Source organism: Salvelinus fontinalis, chromosome 3 (assembly GCF_029448725.1).
Source record: "Salvelinus fontinalis isolate EN_2023a chromosome 3, ASM2944872v1, whole genome shotgun sequence".
Lineage (NCBI taxonomy): Eukaryota > Metazoa > Chordata > Actinopteri > Salmoniformes > Salmonidae > Salvelinus > Salvelinus fontinalis.
In genome coordinates, this window is record NC_074667.1 from 62,516,521 (window position 1) to 62,538,893 (window position 22,373).

General features: G+C 42.2%; 1 protein-coding gene across 1 annotated transcript in view; it reads right to left on the reverse strand.

The window, feature by feature from the left end:
• Positions 1-22,373, reverse strand: part of adcy9 (adenylate cyclase 9) — a 65,969-nt gene that overhangs the window by 35,859 nt on the left and 7,737 nt on the right. Inside the window, exon 5 of the mRNA XM_055917743.1 lies at positions 21,359-21,646. Coding sequence (XP_055773718.1) covers positions 21,359-21,646 — 288 coding nt within the window. The remainder of the gene's footprint in view (positions 1-21,358; positions 21,647-22,373) is intronic.

The following is a 22,373-nucleotide window of genomic DNA, read 5'->3' on the forward strand; positions in this document are numbered from 1 at the left end:
TTCATGCCCCCATGCACAAAGCAAGGTCCATACAGAAATAGCTTGTCAAGATCGGTGTGGAAGACCTTGACAGGCCTGCAGAGCCCTGACCTCAACCCCATCAAACACCTTTGGGATGAATTGGAACGCCGACTGCAAGCCAGGCCAAATCGCCCAAAATCAGTGCCCAACCAATGCTCTTGTGGCTGAATGGAAGCAAGTCCCCGCAGCAATGTTCTGACATCTAGTGGAAAGCCTTCCCAGAAGAGTGGAGGCTGTTATAGCAGCAAAGGCGATACCAACTAATTAATGCCCATGATTTTGGAATGAGATGTTCGACAAGCAGGTGTCCACATACTTCAAAGTGCACTACATGTTACAAATAGAAATCAAACTGGATGGACATCAGAAATAGAGGAAGGACTAAAAACAAACTAAATATAATTATTGTAAAATACATTGTCTGTAAAATGTGTATAAGATGTATATACTGAAGGTAGACGCCTAAGTCTTGTTGTTTATTAGTTTACTCCAACTGGGGGAAGGGTGGAAGGGTTTGCAGGGAATAATAAAGATATATTCCAAAAAATAAAAATATGTATGTCTATATAGGTATGTGTATGTATATATGTGTATATGTGTATGTACGTGTATGTATATGGATGTATATATTTACCCCCAAAAAATATATGGGGGATTGGAAATGATGCATCACAATGAGATTTTTCACAAAACCATTACATCACAATGAGATTTTTTCTTCTTCTCCCAGACAATTGACTGGCGGCAATTTTATTGGCTTTTCAATTTTTTGAATCAGCCAAAAGACAGCTATTACCGGCTAACGAAAACCCTGACATACATCGACGCATGCACGCACACACACACACGGATGCATGCATGCACACACCCTCGGATGCATGCAAGCACACACACACACACACACGGATGCATGCAAGCACACACACACACACGGATGCATGCACACACACACACACACAGATGCATGCACACACACACACACACACACGGATGCATGCACACACACGCACACACACGGATGTATGCACACACACACACACACTCACACACACACATCATCAGGAGGAAGAGGGAGTGTGAGTAAAAGAAAGAGAAATACGTTGGACTAGTTCAAGAGAGAAAGACGTTGGACTAGTTCAAGAGAGAAATACTTTGGACTAGTTCAAGAGAGAAAGACGTTGGACTAGTTCAAGAGAGAAAGATGTTGGACTAGTTCAAGAGAAAGACGTTGGACTAGTTCAAGAGAAAGACGTTGGACTAGTTCAAGAGAGAAAGACGTTGGACTAGTTCAAGAGAGAAAGACGTTGGACTAGTTCAAGAGAGAAATACTTTGGACTAGTTCAAGAGAGAAAGACGTTGGACTAGTTCAAGAGAGAAAGACGTTGGACTAGTTCAAGAGAGAAAGACGTTGGACTAGTTCAAGAGAGAAAGACGTTGGACTAGTTCAAGAGAGAAAGACGTTGGACTAGTTCAAGAGAGAAAGACGTTGGACTAGTTCAAGAGAGAAAGACGTTGGACTAGTTCAAGAGAGAAAGACGTTGGACTAGTTCAAGAGAGAAAGACGTTGGACTAGTTCAAGAGAGAAAGACGTTGGACTAGTTCAAGAGAGAAAGACGTTGGACTAGTTCAAGAGAGAAAGACAGATGGAGAGAGATGGAGGGAGTGCAAATAAGAATAGTGAAAAGAGAGATAAAGACTGAAACGTGATCAAATAAAAGGTTGGAACACAGGAAAGTGTGTATGAATGAATTAATGAATTAATTAATGAATTAATGAATTATGGAATAAATTAAGGAATTAATGAATGATGGAATAAATTAATGAATGATGGAATAAATTAATGAATGAATGATGGAAGAAATTAACAAATTCATAAATAATTGAATGAATGATGGAATAATTGAATGAATGATGGAATAAATGAACAAATTAATAAATAATTGAATGAATGATGGAATAAATGAACAAATGGATAAATAATTGAATGAATGATGGAATAAATGAACAAATTAATAAATAATTGAATTAATAATGGAATAAATGAATGAACGATGGAATCAATAAATGAATGAATGATGAAATGAATAAGTGAATGATGAAATGGATGAATAAATTAATGATTGAATAAATGATAGAACAAATGAATGAATCAATGAATAAATGAATGAGAGCGTATGAATGAGACAAGAGTGCCACACCTATATCCTTGTCAGTCTGTCGGGGTGTGTATATGTGAGTGTATGTATGTGAGCGGGGTGTGTGTGAGCAGAATGTGTATATGTGAGCGGATTGTGTATATGTGAGTGGGGTGTGTATATGTGAGCGTATGTGTGCGAGCGGGGTGTGTGTGAGCAGAATGTGTATATGTGAGCGGATTGTGTATATGTGAGCGGGGTGTGTATATGTGAGCGTATGTGTGCGAGCGGGGTGTGTGTGACATTCCACATGTACACCCTAACTCTGTCTACACCACAGCCAAGACCATTCCTCTCCCTTTTAATCCAAACAGAACGGAAACACACCCACACACTACAGGTGTCCAATATTACACAACAACCACTGGACCGTGGGGACTTTACCTATTGACCAGCATAGGCTGAATGAAAGGTATTGAAATCATACACTGGGGTCAGAACTTGACCTATAGACCAGTATAGGCTGAATGGAACAGTGGTGAAATTATACACTGGGGTCAGAACTTGACCTATAGACCAGTATAGGCTGAATGAAAAGGGAGTGAAATCATACACTGGGGTCAGAACTTGACCTATAGACCAGTATAGGCTGAATGGAACAGTGGTGAAATTATACACTGGGGTCAGATGGCTCAGTTGGTAGAGCATGGCGCTTGCAACGCCAGGGTTGTGGGTTCAATTCCCACGGGGGGACCAGGGTTCAATTCCCACGGGGGGGCCAGGATGAATATGTATGAACTTTCCAATTTGTATGTCGCTCTGGATAAGAGCGTCTGCTAAATGACTTAAATGTAATGTAAATGTAGAACTTGACCTATAGACCAGTATAGGCTGAATGGAACAGTGGTGAAATCATACACTGGGGTCAGAACTTGACCTATAGACCAGTATAGGCTGAATGGAACAGTGGTGAAATCATACACTGGGGTCAGAACTTGACCTATAGACCAGTATAGGCTGAATGGAACAGTGGTGAAATCATACACTGGGGTCAGAACTTGACCTATAGACCAGTATAGGCTGAATGGAACAGTGGTGAAATCATACACTGGGGTCAGAACTTGACCTATAGACCAGTATAGGCTGAATGGAACAGTGGTGAAATCATACACTGGGGTCAGAACTTGACCTATAGACCAGTATAGGCTGAATGGAACAGTGGTGAAATCATACACTGGGGTCAGAACTTGACCTATAGACCAGTATAGGCTGAATGGAACAGTGGTGAAATCATACACTGGGGTCAGAACTTGACCTATAGACCAGTATAGGCTGAATGAAAAGGGAGTGAAATCATACACTGGGGTCAGAACTTGACCTATAGACCAGTATAGGCTGAATGGAACAGTGGTGAAATCATACACTGGGGTCAGAACTTGACCTATAGACCAGTATAGGCTGAATGGAACAGTGGTGAAATCATACCACAGGAGGTTGGTGGCACCTTAATTGGGGAAAACCGGCTTGTGGTAATGGCTGGAGCGGAATAAGTGGAATGGTTTCCATGTGTTTAATGCCATTCCATTCGCTCTGTTCCAGACATTATTATGAGCCGTTTGTATTGGTATTTATTAGGGATCTTGCCAAGGCAGCAGCTACTCTTGCTGGGGTCCAAACACATTAAGGCACTTATATCACCTATAATACAATACATCATATAACATTATTATATACAATACAACATGTATAATACCACCATACAACAATATTACACCACTACATATCTACAATACAACATGTATAATACCACCATACAGCAATATTACACCACTACATATCTACAATACAACATGTATAATACCACCATACAACACTACACATCTACAATACAACATGTATAATACCACCCTACACCACTACACATCTACAATACAACATGTATAATACCACCATACACCACTACACATCTACAATACAACATGTATAATACCACCATACACCACTACACATCTACAATACAACATGTATATTACCACCATACACCACTACACATCTACAATACACAATGTATAATACCACCATACACCACTACACATCTACAATACAACATGTATAATACCACCATACACCACTACACATCTACAATACACAATGTATAATACCACCATACACCACTACACATCTACAATACACAATGTATAATACCACCCTACACCACTACACATCTACAATACACAATGTATAATACCACCCTACAGCAATATTACAATGTACGTGTGTGTAGAGTGCATGTGCTCGCGCTTGTGTGCGTATGCGCATGTCTGTACCTTTGTGTGTGTCTCTTCACAGTCCCCGCTGTTCCATAAGGTGTATTTTTACCTGCTTTTTAAATCTAATTTTACTGCTTGCATCAGTTACCTGATGTGGAATAGAGTTCCATGTAGTCATGGCTCTATGTAGTAGTGTGTGCCTCCCATAGTCTGTTCTGGACTTGGGGACTGTGAATAGACCTCTGGTGGCATGTCTTGTGGGGTATGAATGGGTGTCTGAGCTGTGTGCTAGTAGTTTAAACAGACACCTCGGTGTCAACAATTCTTACAAAAACAAGCAGTGATGAAGTCAAATCTCTCTTCCACTTTGAGCCATGAGAGATTTACATTTGATTTATTTTACCAGGCAAGTCAGTTAAGAATAAATACTTATTTTCAATGACGGCCTAGTGGGTTAACTGCCTTGTTCAGGGGCAGAATGACAGATTTGTACCTTGTCAGGTCGGGGATTCGAACTTGCAACCTTTAGGTTACTAGCCCAACGCTCTAACCACTAGGCTACCTGCCGCCCCAATGATATGATATGATATGATATGCATATCATTAACTAAAGGCGTTCTCCCCTCAGCAGCCTCCTGTGAATCATACACTTTTACTACTCTGTAGTGGAGAGCAAGGGTCACAATGACTTAAACACTCCATGAGGTTATTACTATTCATTCATATATTGTATAAGTCACATACATTACATTGCCAAGAGCTTTGACTTTTCAATATAGACTACACTACATTCCATTACTTTGATATTATGGTATTATAATTAAGTATTTTTGAGAACCAAAGTTTTTACATTTCTTCACTGTATTGCGTTCCAACAGCGGGAATATAAAGACAGCGGGTTTTAGAGAGAATCCCGGAGCGTCCTGCTCCGAACTTCACCACTTCCTGTCACGTGACACCTGACCCTTGACCTCTCGACTGCTTAGACTCAAATGATCAAAATCATCTACAGCGACCTTCGGGGTCACACTCTGCTCTGGTCCCAGACGCAGCCAATGAAATGTGTGTGTGTGAAACCCACACCCAACGTTTAGTAAATATATAGCCAACAAGAAAATCTAACTAAAGTATAAATCTAGTATACCAATGATATCTGTATCTCTCTCTCTCTCCTTGAGAACTAGGTCTGTGTGGTTTCAGATGCCTCCATATTAGGACACAGTGATGGAACGGAGGATGAGGCCGCGCCATCCCCCTCTCCCTCCATTCCTCCCTCCTCCTTCTCTCCTTCCTCTCGTGGGCCTCGCTCAGTTGTGGGCCATATTATAGGGCAAATACAGTCCTGGGAGCCACGCTCCCTCTCTCCCTCTGTTCATCCCTCCTTTCTTCTTTCCCTCTCCCTCTTTATCTCTCCTTCTCTCGCCCTCTCTCTCGCTCTCCCCATTTGTCCCCCTCTGTCCATCCATCCTGCCTCTCTCCCTCTTATTCCCCCTTTCCCTCTCTTTCTCTCCCTCTGTCTCTTTCACTAACAGGAGCTGTCAGTAGGGAGATCCAGAGAGTGTTGGAGGGGATGTTTAGAGTGACGTTGCGTCACATTGACCTACACACTGTCCCTCACCACACAGACACACACCAGTCTGTACCTTATATTCATTTAGCAGCAGTGGCCCACCACTGATCAATTGTTGCCACCACTCCAAAAAATATGATGTAAAAATGTTTTTAAATATAGATTTCTACAGATACGCCCTTTGAAATGGGGAGTGCAAGATTTTGCCACACATAGTCAGGTGAAATCCTGGACACCATTTTATGTCTCTGCATGCATTTTGAAGGAAGTTTCTATCTAGCTAAATTCAAGTTATCATGGTGTCTATCTAACTAAATTCTGGCATGGATGTCTATGGGAACAACTAGCATGTCATTGCGCTAACACTACCCTTGCCACCACTGCTGAAAAAAAGGGGGAAAAGACAAACAGACGCACACAAGCATGAAAACACACACTCACACCCTCTCCTTCTCAAACACACCCATGTACACACACTCCTCACTTACCATGACCCAAGGGACAGAACAACAGAATACAGAGTGACTGTTGTTGCAGGCTTTGGTTTTCTAACTGACTGTAGTCATTTCAAACACTATCCCTCTATGTTCTTTATCATTAACCCTAGAACTTATCATATAGCTTTTCACTTAAACATAGGTGGCAGGAAAGTCCTGGATGGCATCCTTCATTGGTGTGTGTGTGTTGTCTTACGGAATGTTCCTCCCCCTCTCATGATTCACCCTTTTCATGTTGCCCCACACACACACACACACACACACACACACACACACACACACACACACACACACACACACACACACACACACACACACACACACACACACACAAACACTCCCTCCCCCACTCCTAGCTGGACTGTGGGAAATCCTTGGGAAAGAGGTTGTGGCTACAGGCTCTGTTTCTTTTCTCTCTTCCTCTCTGTCCCTCTCTCTTTCTTTGCTCTCTCTCTCTCTCTCTCCGCTCTCTCTTCGCTCGCTCTCTCTCTCCCTCCAGCAGTAAACCTTTAAGTCAACGAACTATAATTTCTAGGCCACTAGGAGACAGAGAACTAGAGAGCTTGTTTATGACACCATGATAACTTGAATTTAGTGACAACAATAACAATAAATTGACTTCGAATTCTCTATAACAACATCAGGTACTGCGACAAACGCTGTAGATACTTAATCTGGAGCCACAATGAAGCATCTAAATGTGTGTGTGTGTCTGTATTCATTGATCAGATCACACCAACACCAACACACACACACACACACACACACACACACACACACACACACACACACACACACACACACACACACACACACACACACACACACACACACACACACACACACACACACACACACACACACACAAGCCCTATAAATCTGTGCTAGAGATGCTCATGGTTTTTTAAGCAGCTCCCGGGCCATGCTCTGCATGTTTTATTTACACCAACCATTTAACACACACTCTACCCCAGAGCCTGCACTACAGCCAGCTTCCACACACATACATACACACACACACACACACACACACGGCCACGCATGCAAAAATGCCGACACACACACACACATACACACACAGCAGTGCCAGAGATAACCAACTGCTTCTCACTCACACATTCAATTGTCCCACAACAAATACTTTAAACAGCTGCTATAGCAACACACACACACTCCACTTCTCTCAGCATTAGATACAATCCGTTTTTGTTTTTTTTCTCTGATAGGGGTGTCTAGCCTGTAGTAGAGGTCGACCGATTAATCGGAATGGACGATAATTTAGGGCCGATTTCAAGTTTTCATAACAATCGGAAATCGGTATTTTTGGACACCGATTTGGCAGATTTTTTTTTTTTAAATGTACACCATTATTTAACTAGGCAAGTCAGTTAAGAACACATTCTTATTTTCAAAGACGGCCTAGGAACGGTGGGTTAACTGCCTTGTTCAGGGGCAGAACGACAGATGTTTACCATGTCAGCTCAGAGATTCGTTTTGCAACCTTCCGGTTACTAGTCCAAGGCTCTAACCACCTGCCTTACATTGCACTAAACGAGGAGCCTGCATGGCAGGCTGACTACCTGTTATGCGAGTGCAGCAAGAAGCCAAGGTAAGTTGCTAGCTAGCATTAAACTTATAAAAACTATCAATCTTCACATTATCACTAGTTAACTACACATAGTTGATGATTTACTAGTTTATCTAGCGTGTCCTGCGTTGCATATAATCGATGCGGTGCCTGTTCATTTCTCATCGAATCACAGCCTACTTCGCCAAACGGGTGATGATTTAGCACTGTCGTTGCACCAAATCTAACCATAAACATCAATGCCTTTCTTTAAAATCAATACACAAGTATGTATTTTTAAACCTGCATATTTAGTTAATATTGCCTGCTAACATGAATTTCTTATAATTAGGGAAATTGTGTCACTTCTCTTGCGTTCCGTGCAAGCAGTCAGGGTATATGCACCAGTTTGGGCCGCCTGGCTCGTTGCGAACTGTGTGAAGTCCATTTATTCCTAACAAAGACCGTATGTAATTTGCCAGAATTGTACATAATTATGACATAACATTGAAGGTTGTACAATGTAACAGCAATATTTAGACTTAGGGATGCCACCCGTTAGATAAAATACGGAACGGTCCCGTATTTCACTGAAAGAATAAACGTTTTGTTTTCTAAATGATAGTTTCCGGATTCTACCATATTAATGACCAAAGGCTCGTATTTATGTGTGTTATTATGTTATAATTAAGTCGTTGATTTGATATTTGATAGAGCAGTCTGACTGAGTGATGGTAGGCAGCAGCAGGCTCGTAAGCTTTCATTTAAACAGCACTTTCCTGCATTTGCCAGTAGCTCTTCGCAATGCTTCAAGCATTGAGCTGTTTATGACTTCAAACCTATCAACTCCCGAGATTAGGCTGGTGTAACCGATATGAAATGGCTAGCTAGTTAGCGGTGTGCGCGCTAATAGCGTTTCAAACGTCACTCGCTCTGAGACTTGGAGTAGTTGTTCCCCTTGCTCTGCAAGGGCCGCAGCTTTTGTGGAGCGATGGGTAACGATGCTTCGAGGGTGGCTGTTGTCGATGTGTTCCTGGTTCGAGCCCAGGTAGGGGCGAGGAGAGGGACGGAAGCTATACTGTTACACTGGCAATACTATAGTGCCTATAAGAACATCCAATAGTCAAAGGTATATGAAATACAAATGGTATAGAGAGAAATAGTCCTATAATTCCTATAATAACTACAACCTAAAACTTCTTACCTGGGAATATTGAAGACTCATGTTAAAAGGAACCATCAGCTTTCATATGTTCTCATGTTCTGAGCAAGGAACTTAAACTTTAGCTTTCTTACATATTGCACTTTTACTTTCTCCTCCAACACTTTGTTTTTGCATTATTTAAACCAAATTGAACATGTTTCATTATTTATTTGAAATTTATTTTATTGATGTATTATATTAAGTTAAAATAAAAGTGTTCATTCAGTATTGTTGTAATTGTCATTTTTACAAATAAAAAAAATAAAAAATTGTCCGATTAATCGGTATCGGCTTTTTTTGGGTCCTCCAATAATCGGCATCGGCGTTGAAAAATCATAATCGGTCGACCTCTAGCCTGTAGAGAATGAGTCTGACCTTTTCAAGCCTATAACCTGCCCAAAACGCACGCACACGCGCAGACAGACACAGACAGACAGACAGACAGACAGACAGACAGACACATAAACACAGAGAGACACACACACAGGCAGACAGACAGACAGACAGACAGACTCTCCCTGAATCTCTCATAGAGGTAGACACACAAAACCTTGCCCTCTCCTCCTCCCCTCACCCATGTGAGCAAAACATTTTAGTGGTTAGAGTTAATTTCCTTTAAATCTACTCATTTTGCCATTGGACGTAAAGCAATGTTGTAGTTTTAAAGCAAGTTTGCTGCAATTCTACTCATTTTGCCATGGGGCGAAAATAAAAATATGATATCAGGGACCCCTGGTTGGTAATGTAACCATGACTTAGAAAAAAAATTCTCAAACTTGCACCATGTTCTCCACTAATCTAACTCTCAACAGTAAGTTGAGACCCCAGCTGAATAAAAAAATATATATATATAGAAAAAAATATATAGTTTACTTTTTGGTAATTGATCCACAGGCCGGCCAATTGCTCATCCATGTCCTATATGAACCACTCTACCCAACTGGATCAACACACAGGGGGACCTTTAACACCGGTGCGCAGGAGGAAGTGACATCACACGAAGCGGCGGTGGAAACAAATAGCTTGGATAGAAACTGGAGTAGATAGTTCTTGGTTAGCATGTCTGTGCTTGTCTGCCATCTCAATTAAGGACACATGAGTCATCGTTTTATTAGGAAACTAGGCCAACCACTGATTTCATGGCATGAGTTTTATGTGGTGATATAATTCACACAATATTAATTATCAACATAATCCCTTCAAAACATCTTTGGAAACAAGTCATATGACAGTCTATTGGATAGACAGAAAAAGTAGACACGGCCAAACAGGGAATAGAGTGTAATTTCAGAAGCACCATGTGTGTGTCTTATTCATCTACCATGTTGTCTCTCTGCAGTGAGTGCACTGTACGGCTGGGATCTGATAGAACAGGGTTGGGCTCCAGTATCTGTACCGGCACACACTCTGACCTGACTAGAATACTCCCTCTACTACCTAGGATGAAGAGACGAAGGGAGAGAGAGAGAGAGAGAGAGAGAGAGAGAGAGAGAGAGAGAGAGAGAGAGAGAGAGAGAGAGGGAGATAGAGAGAGAGAGAGGGAGGGAGATAGAGGATAGAGACACAGCTCCCATTAGTAGTATACTATTGACCTCCTACTGCGGTACACTAGTTCATTAGTAGTATATTATTGACCTCCTACTGCACTACACTAGTTCATTATATTATTGATCTCCTACTGCGCTACACTAGTTCATTATATTATTGATCCCCTACTGCGCTACACTAGTTCACTATATTATTGATCCCCTACTGCGCTACACTAGTTCATTATATTATTGATCTCCTACTGCGCTACACTAGTTCATTATATTATTGATCTCCTCCTGCGCTACACTAGTTCATTTAATTTAAAGGCAATGCTACCAAATACTAATTGAGTGTATGGAAACATCTGATCCACTGGGAATGTGATGAAAGAAATAAAAGCTGAAATAAATCATTCTCTCTACCATTATTCTGACATTTCACATCCAGGGAAGACAGGGAAGTTTTACTAGGATTAAATGTCAGGAATATGAAAAACTGAGTTTAAATGTATTTGGCTAAGGTGTATGTAAACTTCTGACTTCAACTGTATTATTGACCTACTGCGCTACACTAGTTCATTAGAAGTATATTGTTGACATACTACTGCTCTACAATAAATTAGAATATTATTGACCTCGTATTGAGCTACACTCGTTCATTAGTAGTATATGTTGATATACTACAGCGCTACACTAGTTCATTAGCTGGAGTGTGTCATGGTTTAATTAAGACTAAGTAGCCTATCTACTGCCACCCACACGACTGACAGACATATAGTAGTGGGAAGAAGACACTGGACCTGTCTGAGCCCAGTACAATATCATAGCTACAATCAGGCTAGAACAATATTCTAGCCCTGAAATATGCTAAAGCTAGCTACAGGTAACTTATCCCCATAAAAAGTCTAGCCCTGAAATATGCTAAAGCTAGCTACAGGTAACTTATCCCCATCAAAAGTCTAGCCCTGAAATAAGATAAAGCTAGCTACAGGTAACTTATCCCCATCAAAAGTCTAGCCCTGAAATAAGATAAAGCTAGCTACAGGTAACTTATCCCCATGTACTGCTAGATGACCATCTTCCTACAGCTGCAGTTAAGCTACTCTATATCTGCATCCCAAATGGCACCCTATTCCCTTCTTAGTACACTACTTTTACGGGTTCTGGCCAAAAGTATTGCACTATATAGGGATAAAGGTGCCAACGGCATTGTGGAGGGTTGGTCGGTATCCAGATTTTCATATCGTCGTACAGTCCTTCTCTCGTCCCAGGATTTACAGTATTACTGGCTTGGGGGCGCCCAAAAAAAACTATTACCAGAATGCAAACAAAATTACCATAAGTAATAGTGAATTTTCATGGAGGTTGCTAGCTAAATCTGCTAACGAGCGCAAACAAAAATAAACAAATTGCAAAGACAGGCAATCCAGCTCATGCAATTTTTGGTGAGTTTAGACATTTTACAAGCAAATATGAATGAGAGACGTTGTGCAAATGAACAAAGTTTTGACACATTCTTGTCTGAAGGAAGAACATTACTTTGTACACGCTGTGTCTGTGTGGAGCCTGGGGTCGCTAGGGCAACGGGCCTGCCTCCTCTGCTTGGAGAAGAGGGGGGAGGAGCAGACAGGTCCAGAATGAAGAGGAGAAAAAAATGCAAGGAAATCAAACTGCAGTAGCAGCTGTACAGATAACTCATCCAAAGGGATTTGACTTCTCAAACACGGCAGAAAGCTACCACAATAAAATGCCCCTTCACCTTATTAATTCAGCCACTTACTTAGATAAAACAAATCCCAAGTTTAACTTGCTAGTTAACACAGAATTCATACTTTTCACGCAGGAAAAAAAGAAAACGCATAAGAAATATCTTGCTGCGTTTAAAAATAAAAACAACTTGTGTACACTACTAGTAATACTGGGTATCCCGGGATGAGTTTGCAGATGCATACATGCAATTAATGCAATTTAATGCATACAAACACACACACGTACAAACACACTCATTCCTAACCCCATTTCCCTGAGTTACAGCACCCCACAACAGGAGTGCAAAAAGCCTGAACACAGCATATCTATCCATGGCTATTCAGACTCTTTGTGTGTGTATGTGAATGTGTGTGTGTGTGTGTGTGTGTGTGTGTGTGTGTGTGTGTGTGTGTGTGTGTGTGTGTGTGTGTAACCCAGAGCTCAACAACAACAAACCCTGGGCACAAAATGCAAGCCTCACCACCTGGGCTGAAATAGGAGAGATGGCAGATTCAAACATACACACACACACACACAAAGTTGCACACACACACACAAATAGCAGCGCCAGGGCACAGAGAGGCTATCACTGCTAGTAAAGCTATATGAGAAAACCATGAGTCACTGCAATAAACTGGACTGGTGCTGGGTAAGGGCTGTGTGTGTGTGTGTGTGTGTGTGTGTGTGTGTGTGTGTGTGTGTGTGTGTGTGTGTGTGTGTGTGTGTGTGTGTGTGTGTGTGTGTGTGTGTGTGTGTGTGTGTGTGTGTGTGTGTGTGTGTGTGTGTGTGTGTGTGTGTGTGTGTGTGTGTGTGGAATGACAGGTGAATCGCTGAGTGGATAAGACGGGTAACACTAGGGGTATAAAGGTACACATATTTGTACCAAACCGTTCGGTATGGGGACCTCGGTTCGGTCCATACTGTGAAACCGAATGACTACATAAAACATAGGTTACAGACTTATTCAAATATGCATTAAATCGTTTTTTTCCCTCATCAATCTACACACACTACCCCATAATGACATAATAAAAACAGGTTTATAGACATTTTGCTAATTTATTTAAAAAAATTCAAAGCAGAAATATCACATTTACATAAGTATTCAGACCCTTTACTCAGTACTTTGTTGAAGCACCTTTGGCAGCAATTACAGCCTTGAGTCTTCTTGGGTATGACGCTACAAGCTTGGCACACCTGTATTTGGGGAGTGTCTCCCATTCTCCTCTGCAGATCCTCTCAAGCTCTGTCAGGTTGGATGGGGAGTGTCGCTGCACAGCCATTTTCAGGTCTCTCCAGAGATGTTCGATCGGGTTTAAGTCCGGGTTCTGGCTGGGCCACTCAAGGACATTCAGAGACTTGTCCAGAAGCCACTCCTGCGTTGTCTTGGCTGTGTGCTTAGTGTTGTTGTCCTGTTGGAAGGTGAACTTTCTACTTTGGATCAGGTTTTCACCAAGGATCTCTCTGTACTTTGCTCTGTTCATCTTTGCCTCAATTCTGACTAGTCTCCCAGTCCCTGCTGCTTAAAAACATCTCCACAGCAGGATGCTGCCACCACCATGCTTCACCATAGGGATGGTGTCAGGTTTCCTCCAGACGTGACGCTTGGCATCCAGGCCATAGAGTTCAATCTTGGTTTCATCAGACCAGAGAATCTTGTTTCTCCTGGTCTGAGAGTCTTCAGGTGCCTTACTTCAGGTGCCTTCTCCTGGTCTGAGAGTCTTCAGGCCTTTTACTGAGCAGTGGCTTCCGCCTGGCCATTCCACCATAAAGGCCTGATTGGTGGAGTGCTGAAAAAATGGTTGTCCTTCTGGAAGGTTCTCCCATCTCCACAGAGGAACTCTGGAGCTCTGTCAGAGTGACCATCGGGTTCTTGGTCACCTCCCTGACCAAAGCTCTTCTCCCCAGATTGCTCAGTTTGGCGGCCAGCTCCAAGAAGAGTCTAGGTAGTTCCAAACTTCTTCCATTTAAGAATGACAGAGGCCACTGTGTTCTTGGGGACCTTCAATGCTGCAGACATTTTTTGGTGTCCTTCCCCAGATCTGACCCTCGACACAATCCTGTCTCAGAGCTCTACGGACAATTCCGTCGACCTCATGGCTTGGTTTTTGCTCTGACATGCACTGTCAACTGTGGGACCTTATATAGACAGGTGTGTGCCTTTTCAAATAATTTCCAATCAATTGAATTTACCACAGGAGGAGTCAATCAAGTTGTAGAAACATCTCAGGGATGATCAATGGAAACAGGACGCAACTGAGCTCAATTTCGAGTCTCATAGCAAAGGGTCAGAATACTTACGTAAATAGGGTATTTCTGTTTTTTATTTTTAATAAAATTTCAAACATTTAATTATGGGGTATTGTGTGTATATTGCTGAGGAAAAATACATATTTAATCGATTTTATAATAAGGTTTGAATACCTTCCGAAGGCACTGTATATAAAATGAAAACACAAGGGCCTGTATGTTACGTCCGTCGTTAGATGAATGAGACCAAAGCGCAGCGTGGAAAGTGTTCATGATTTTTAATACTGAACTCCGACAAAACAACAAAATACAAAACCGAACGTAACGTTCTGCAGGGCTAGACAGCAACTATGCAAAAACAGGATCCCACAACTGAAGGTGGGAAAAAGGGCTGCCTAAGTATGATTCCCAATCAGAGACAACAATAGACAGCTGCCTCTGATTGGGAACCATACTCGGCCAACAAAGAAATAGAAACATAGATTTCCCCATCCAAGTCACACCCTGACATAACCAAATAGAGAATAAAAAAGACTCTCTAAGGTCAGGGCGTGACACTGTAGGCAATGTCTACGCTGTGTTGTATGTCTCTTGAGTAAATCAGAACATTTTAGGCTATTCCATTAAAACAACTGGAGCCTATGTGGACATTGTAATCAAAAATATAATCTTAATTGGTGCATTTCAAACTGTCCTTTTGTGAGGCGCAGTCAGGAACTAGTTCTGCACAATGGAAAGTGGTGGGGTCGATAAACCAGAAATGGAGGATCCTCCGTCATCGTTTAAATCTCCAGTTTGGGGACATTTTGGCTTCCCAGTAGATTACAATGACGAGGGACAGAGAGAGTATGTCGCCACACACCTCAAAACATTTTGACACATTTACGCCGACATCACCCCAGTATTCCAACTAGAGGTCGACCGATTAATCGGAATAGCCGATTAATTAGGGCCAATTTCAAGTTTTCATAACGATCGGTAATCGGCATTTTTGGACACCGATCATGGCCGATTACATTGCACTCCACGAGGATACTGCGTGGCTGGCTGACTACCTGTTATGCGAGTGCAGCAAGGAGCCATGGTAAGGTGCTAGCTAGCATTAAACGTATCTTATAAAAAAACGATCAATCTTAACATAATCACTAGTTAACTACACATGGTTGATGATATTACTAGTTTATCTAGCTCGTCCTGCATAACATATAATCGATGCAGTGCCTGTTAATTTATCATTGAATCATAGCCTACTTCGCCAAACGGGTGATTTAACAAGCACATTCGCAAAAAAAGCACTGTCGTTGCACCAATGTACCTAACCATAAACATCAACGCCTTTCTTAAAATCAATACACAAGTATATATTTTTAAACCTGCATATTTAGTTAATATTGCCTGCTAACATGAATTTATTTTAACTAGGGAAATTGTGTCACTTCTCTTGCGTTCTGTGCAACAGAGTCAGGGTATATGCAGCAGTTTGGGCTGCCTGGCTTGTTGTGAACTGGGAAGACTATTTCTTCCTAACAAAGACAGCCAACTTTGCCAAACGGGGGATGATTTAACAAAAGCCCATTTGCGAAAAAAGCATAATCGTTGCATGAATATACCTAACCATAAACATCAATGCCTTTCTTAAAATCAATACACAGAAGTATATCTGAAGCTAAGCAGGGTTGGTCCTGGTCAGTCCCTGGATGGGAGACCAGATGCTGCTGGAAGTGGTGTTGGAGGGCCAGTAGGAGGCACTCTTTCCTCTGGTCTAAACAATATCCCAATGCCCCAGGGCAGTGATTGGGGACACTGTCCTGTATAGGGTGCCGTCTTTCGGATGGGACGTTAAACGGGTGTCCTGACTCTCTGAGGTCATTAAAGATCCCATGGCACTTATCGTAAGAGTAGGGGTGTTAACCCCGGTGTCCTGGCTAAATTCCCAATCTGGCCCTCAAACCATCATGGTCACCTAATAATCCCCAGTTTACAATTGGCTCATTCATCCCCCTCCTCTCCCCTGTAACTATTCCCCAGGTCGTTGCTGCAAATGAGAACGTGTTCCCAGTCAACTTACCTGGTAAAATAACGGAAAAATAAATAAAAATATATTTTTAAACCTGCATATTAGCTCAAATAAATGTATGTTAGCAGGCAATATTAAACTAGGGAAATTGTGTCACTTCTCTTGCGTTCATTGCACGCAGAGTCAGGGTATATGCAACAGTTTGGGCCGCCTGGCTCGTTGCGAACTAATTTGCCAGAATTTTACGTAATTATGACATAACATTGAAGGTTGTGCAATGTAACAGGAATATTTAGACTTATGGATGCCACCCGTTAGATAAAATACGGAACGGTTCCGTATTTCACTGAAAGAATAAACGTTTTGTTTTCGAAATGATAGTTTCCGGATTTTACCATATTAATGACCTAAGGCTTGTATTTCTGTGTGTTATTATGTTATAATTAAGTCTATGATTTGATATTTGATAGAGCAGTCTGACTGAGCGGTGGTAGGCAGCAGCAGGCTCGTAAGCATTCATTCAAACAGCACTTTCGTGCGTCTGCCAGCAGCTCTTCGCAATGCCTCAAGCATTGCGCTGTTTATGACTTCAAGCCTATCAACTCCCGAGATTAGGCTGGTGTAACCGATATGAAATGGCTAGCTAGTTAGTGGTGTGCGCGCTAATAGCGTTTCAAACGTCACTCGCTCTGAGACTTGGAGTAGTTGTTCCCCTTGCAGAGGGGTAACGATGCTTCAAGGGTGGCTGTTGATGATGTGTTCCTGGTTCGAGCCCAGGTAGGGGCGAGGAGAGGGACGGAATCTATACAGTCACACTGGCAATACTATAGTGCCTATAAGAACATCCAATAGTCAAAGGTATATGAAATACAAATGGTATAGAGAGAAATATTCCTATAATAACCTCAACCTAAAACTTCTTACCTGGGAATATTGAAGACTCATGTTAAAAGGAACCACCAGCTTTCATATGTTCTCATGTTCTGAGCAAGGAACTTAAACGTTAGCTTTTTTACATGGCACATATTGCACTTTTACTTTCTTCTCCAACACTTTGTCTTTGCATTATTTAAACCAAATTAAACATGTTTCATTATTTATTTGGATGTTAAATAGATTTTATTGATGTATCATATTAAGTAAAAATAAAAGTGTTCATTCAGTATTGTTGTAATTGTCATTTTTACAAATAAAAAAAATAAAAAATCTGCCGATTAATCGGTATCGGCTTTTTTGGGTCCTCCAATAATCGCTATCGGTATCGGCGTTGAAAAATCATAATCGGTCGACCTCTAATTCCTACCACTGGAGCAAGCTGATTCTGACCGGGTCAAAGAAATGACAAGAGCGATAGGTATGTTTATAGTGGTGGATATGCGCCCATTCTCCTGGTTGAGAAGAATAGGGGGTTTCAGCACCTTGTGAAGGTGCTTGAGCCACATTATGAATTTGCCCTCTCGCACCCATTTCAGCAAATAGGTAGTAACCGCTCTATATAAGCAAGCTTAAGCTGAATTGGCTAATGCACCATGGGTTGCGCTTACTACAGATGGATTGACTTCCAGGGCTACAGAGAGCTACTTAACAGTGACAGCACATCACATTACCCCAGAGTGACAAATTAGAAGACTGACGCTACAGACATGCCCCCTTTATGAGTCACTCAAGTGTGCATATATTTCTCTTTGTTAGAAAACACTATAGCATAGGCCTATACAATGTCTGAACCATGTTCACATATTGATTTCACAAGCATTTTGCACTTTATTTTAGTGCCGTTGTTGATGAGTAATCGTGTGTTTCATTGAAGGAAACAGAAAGTGTTGTTATTCCTGATGGTGTGCTTATCATGTATTATATCGCTCATGATCATATATGGAATCAGGAATACCAACACTTTGTATTTTCTTTAACAAAAACTAACTACAGTAACTGTTGAATTTTCATTTTTCCGCTGTACTGAAACCGAACCGTGACCCCAAAACCTCAATACGTACCGAACTGTGGGTTTGGTGAAACGTTACACTCCTAGGTAACACCCTGTCTGAGTGGCTGGAAAGAGAGAAAGGGAGAGAGAGGGATGGAGAGAGTGATCAGGAGGTTCAACAAGGGGACACAGTGAAGTGACTCGGGTCAGGGTGAGGACAGAGAGAAGGTGACAGTGAGAGCGAACGAGCGAGAGAGATAGAGACAGAAAGAGGAGGGTAAATAATTGTTGTCAGCCAGGTAAAGACTATAGAAATAGGCAGATTGATTGCAGGAGACAGAGAGAATGATGCCTCTTTTTCATAAAGAAACCGTTGTCCTGATCTCTCTCTCCCTCTACACCTCCCTCCCTCCTTCCCTTCCTCTCTCTCTCTCTCTCCCACATCGCCCCTTTCTCTCTACCTCCTTCCCTTCATTCTCTCCCTCCCTCCCTTCCTCTGTGCTGTCTTTAGCTAGGCTCTGATGGAGCTGTTAGAGGCATCTGTATTATATGCTGAAAGACACTCACTGTGTGTTTAAGGTTATACACACACACACACACACACACACACACACACACACACACACACACACACACACACACACACACACACACACACACACATAGAGAGACACACAGAGACACACAGAGACACACAAACCCTCTATGTGAGGTGACATTATGGCTGACAATAGAGCACCAGCTCCTATTCAGATGAGACCTCAGAGTCCATAAGGAATACCCTGCTGTACAGCTGTAAAGACTGTTCCCCTGTTGATGATGTACCCATCCGCAGGTCAAGCTGGACAGGACACACACACCTCTATGCCTGGAAAGAGATCACTTGTCAGATAATACAAAAGGGAAGCGGAGGAAGCAGAGAACACCTCCTCTACTGAAACACTAACCTCTTTCTTTTTATTTATTTTCCTCTCTTCTCCTGCCCTCCCCTCTTCTCCCGCCACTTTTCTACCCCCCTATTCCACTGCCCCCCTCTCTCTTCTCCTGCCCCCCTATCTCTTGTCCTGCCCTCCTCTCTCTTCTCCTGCCCTCCTATCTCATCTCCTGCCCTCCTATCTCATCTCCTGCCCTATCTCATCTCCTGCCCTCCTCTCTCTCCCACCCTCTCCCTCCACTTTTCTACCCTACTCAGGACTGAAGTGCCTGCCCTCTCCGTCTTATCAGCTCCTATCTGCAGCTCAAACATGCTCTGCTCACAATGCAACACCTGGGCACAAACACAGTAGCAGCCAAATATAAACCAGCAGCCTCGGTGTGTGTGTGTGTGTGTGTGTGTGTGTGTGTGTGTGTGTGTGTGTGTGTGTGTGTGTGTGTGTGTGTGTGTGTGTGTGTGTGTGTGTGTGTGTGTGTGTGTGTGTGTGTGTGTGTGTGTGTGTGTGTGTGTGTGTGTGTGTGTGTGTGTGTTAGCGCTAACTCATTTACTTACAAAACACTCACTGACTATTATGAGTTTTGAAATGATGACCCCGTATGACCCTGTATGACCCTGTGTAAACCTGATAACCTGCATGGTCCATATCCATAAAGCCTCAGAGTAGAAGTGCTGATCTAGGATCAGGTCCTCACTGTCCATGTCATCTTTTTCAAATATGATTTAAAAGGTAAAACCGATGGTGGATCAGCAGTCCTGCTCTGAGACGCTTCATGAATATGGCCGTGATGTGCTTTAGGTATTATATCATCACCCACTGGGATGAAAGCCACAGTCTGCAATATTTCCTGCTGTTCAATGTGACGTATGTGTATATTCAGTGAGCATTCAGTCTACTACACACGTGTTGTCTGTAAATGTGTAATAACATGTTATATTCCTGAATGTTCTTGTTTGAAGTGAGAGGTAAAAAACACATTTCCTAAGGAGATATAATAACCTAGAATAACCCATTTTCATTTAAAGTTATACTTACCAGCAGGAGTTTTAGAAAGTTTGGGATGTACATAACACGCTTCATTGTTACAATCAACTAAACAACATAGAATCAAAACACCCAGTTATTATAAGTAATCAACGTAGAACCAAAATAGACCCCTTTCGGTGTTTACAAACATTGCCGCACACGAGGGCGATGCACACAACTTGTAGAACACGGGTGAGTTCTCATAGACCGGAAGCAAAAAAAGCCTCTATTTACATGTTGCTTATTCCACACTACTTTTGGATTATAATTGGATTGTAGGACTTGTATGAATGTCCTGCTTATTAATATGAAGTTTGTGTCATTATGGCAAATCAACTGCATTATACTTTAAAAACAAATTCAACTTCACCCAGTAAAATTACTTATTGGCTAGCTTTGCTCACCGCCTACGTCAATGAGTGTTAGCATTCCAGCTAACAACTGCTGCGTCCAAAATAGGTATTTTGCAAAGATCACAACCAAATATAATCTTAGCGAATGTTCAAACACTATTCAAAACAACATTGGAAGTAATAACTATGGAAATATCTCAATCATGTTGAATAGGCGCAGATGGAGACGGCCGGTGTTTCTGCGTCCTGCCTGACGTCAGTGTGTGTGTACTGAAAAGGGGGACACAGAACAAAATCAAATAAAAACTTACCCTTCAGTTTCTCCATCAGGCCCTGCGTCGCCCTCTCCAACACCCGCCCGTCCTCCTGCTGGTAGCGATCATCCAGAAACCCGGCGGTGGCATCTGATAGGTGTACCTTCCCGGCGACGCCCAGTTGTTCCATGAGGTTGGCCAGGTTGACGTCGTTGGACCACACGTCGAACTTGAATCGCTTCATCCCCAGGATCCCACAGAGGACCGTGCCGGTGTGGACCCCCACCCTCATGTCCACCGTCTCACACGTCTCCTGGCAGAACTGCTCAATGGCCACGATCATGCCTAGTTTCAGAGTAGAAGAAGAAGCAGAAGAAGACTTTGTTGAACCGTTTTCCTGGTAGTACACTGAAACTGCTTTGATCCCAATCACCCCTGAAGCACAAACAAACACACACAGGTCAGACAGAAAGTAGTGAGCACACATCTAGTAATTAGGAACAGGTGCAGTGTACAAAAAGTCAACTGGCGAAAGATACTGTACCCACCCACACACTGCTGATTGCTCCCATAGTTTTATTGGAAAACATTTTGACCAGAAGGTCAAGAAGACCAGTTTCAAAAGACCTTCAGATCAAAACTTTGCACAAAAATGACAAAGACACGTGTCTCATTCCACTGAGTGGGAGTCATTAGAAGCATATCTAAGGGGCCGGATTAGTTCATTCACAGCGTATGACAATAAACAGCGCACTAAACGCTTATCGGAACTATCTCAACTCATTCTAGATGTGGACAACAGATATGCCTCTTCTCCAACTCTTGAACTCTACAAAGAGAGACTGCTACACCAATCGGAATTTGACAATCTTTCCACGAAACAAACGGAGCCGCTTCTGATTAAGTCGAGGCAGACATTTTATGAACACGGAGAGAAAGCTGGCAAGTTGTAATCTCACCAGTTTCGACCTGAAATCTGTGTTGCAGCTGATTTAACTTCTACCAATCCCACAGAAATCAACAATCAATTTAAGCAATTCTACTCTGCTCTTTACTCGTCAGAGGCTCTTCC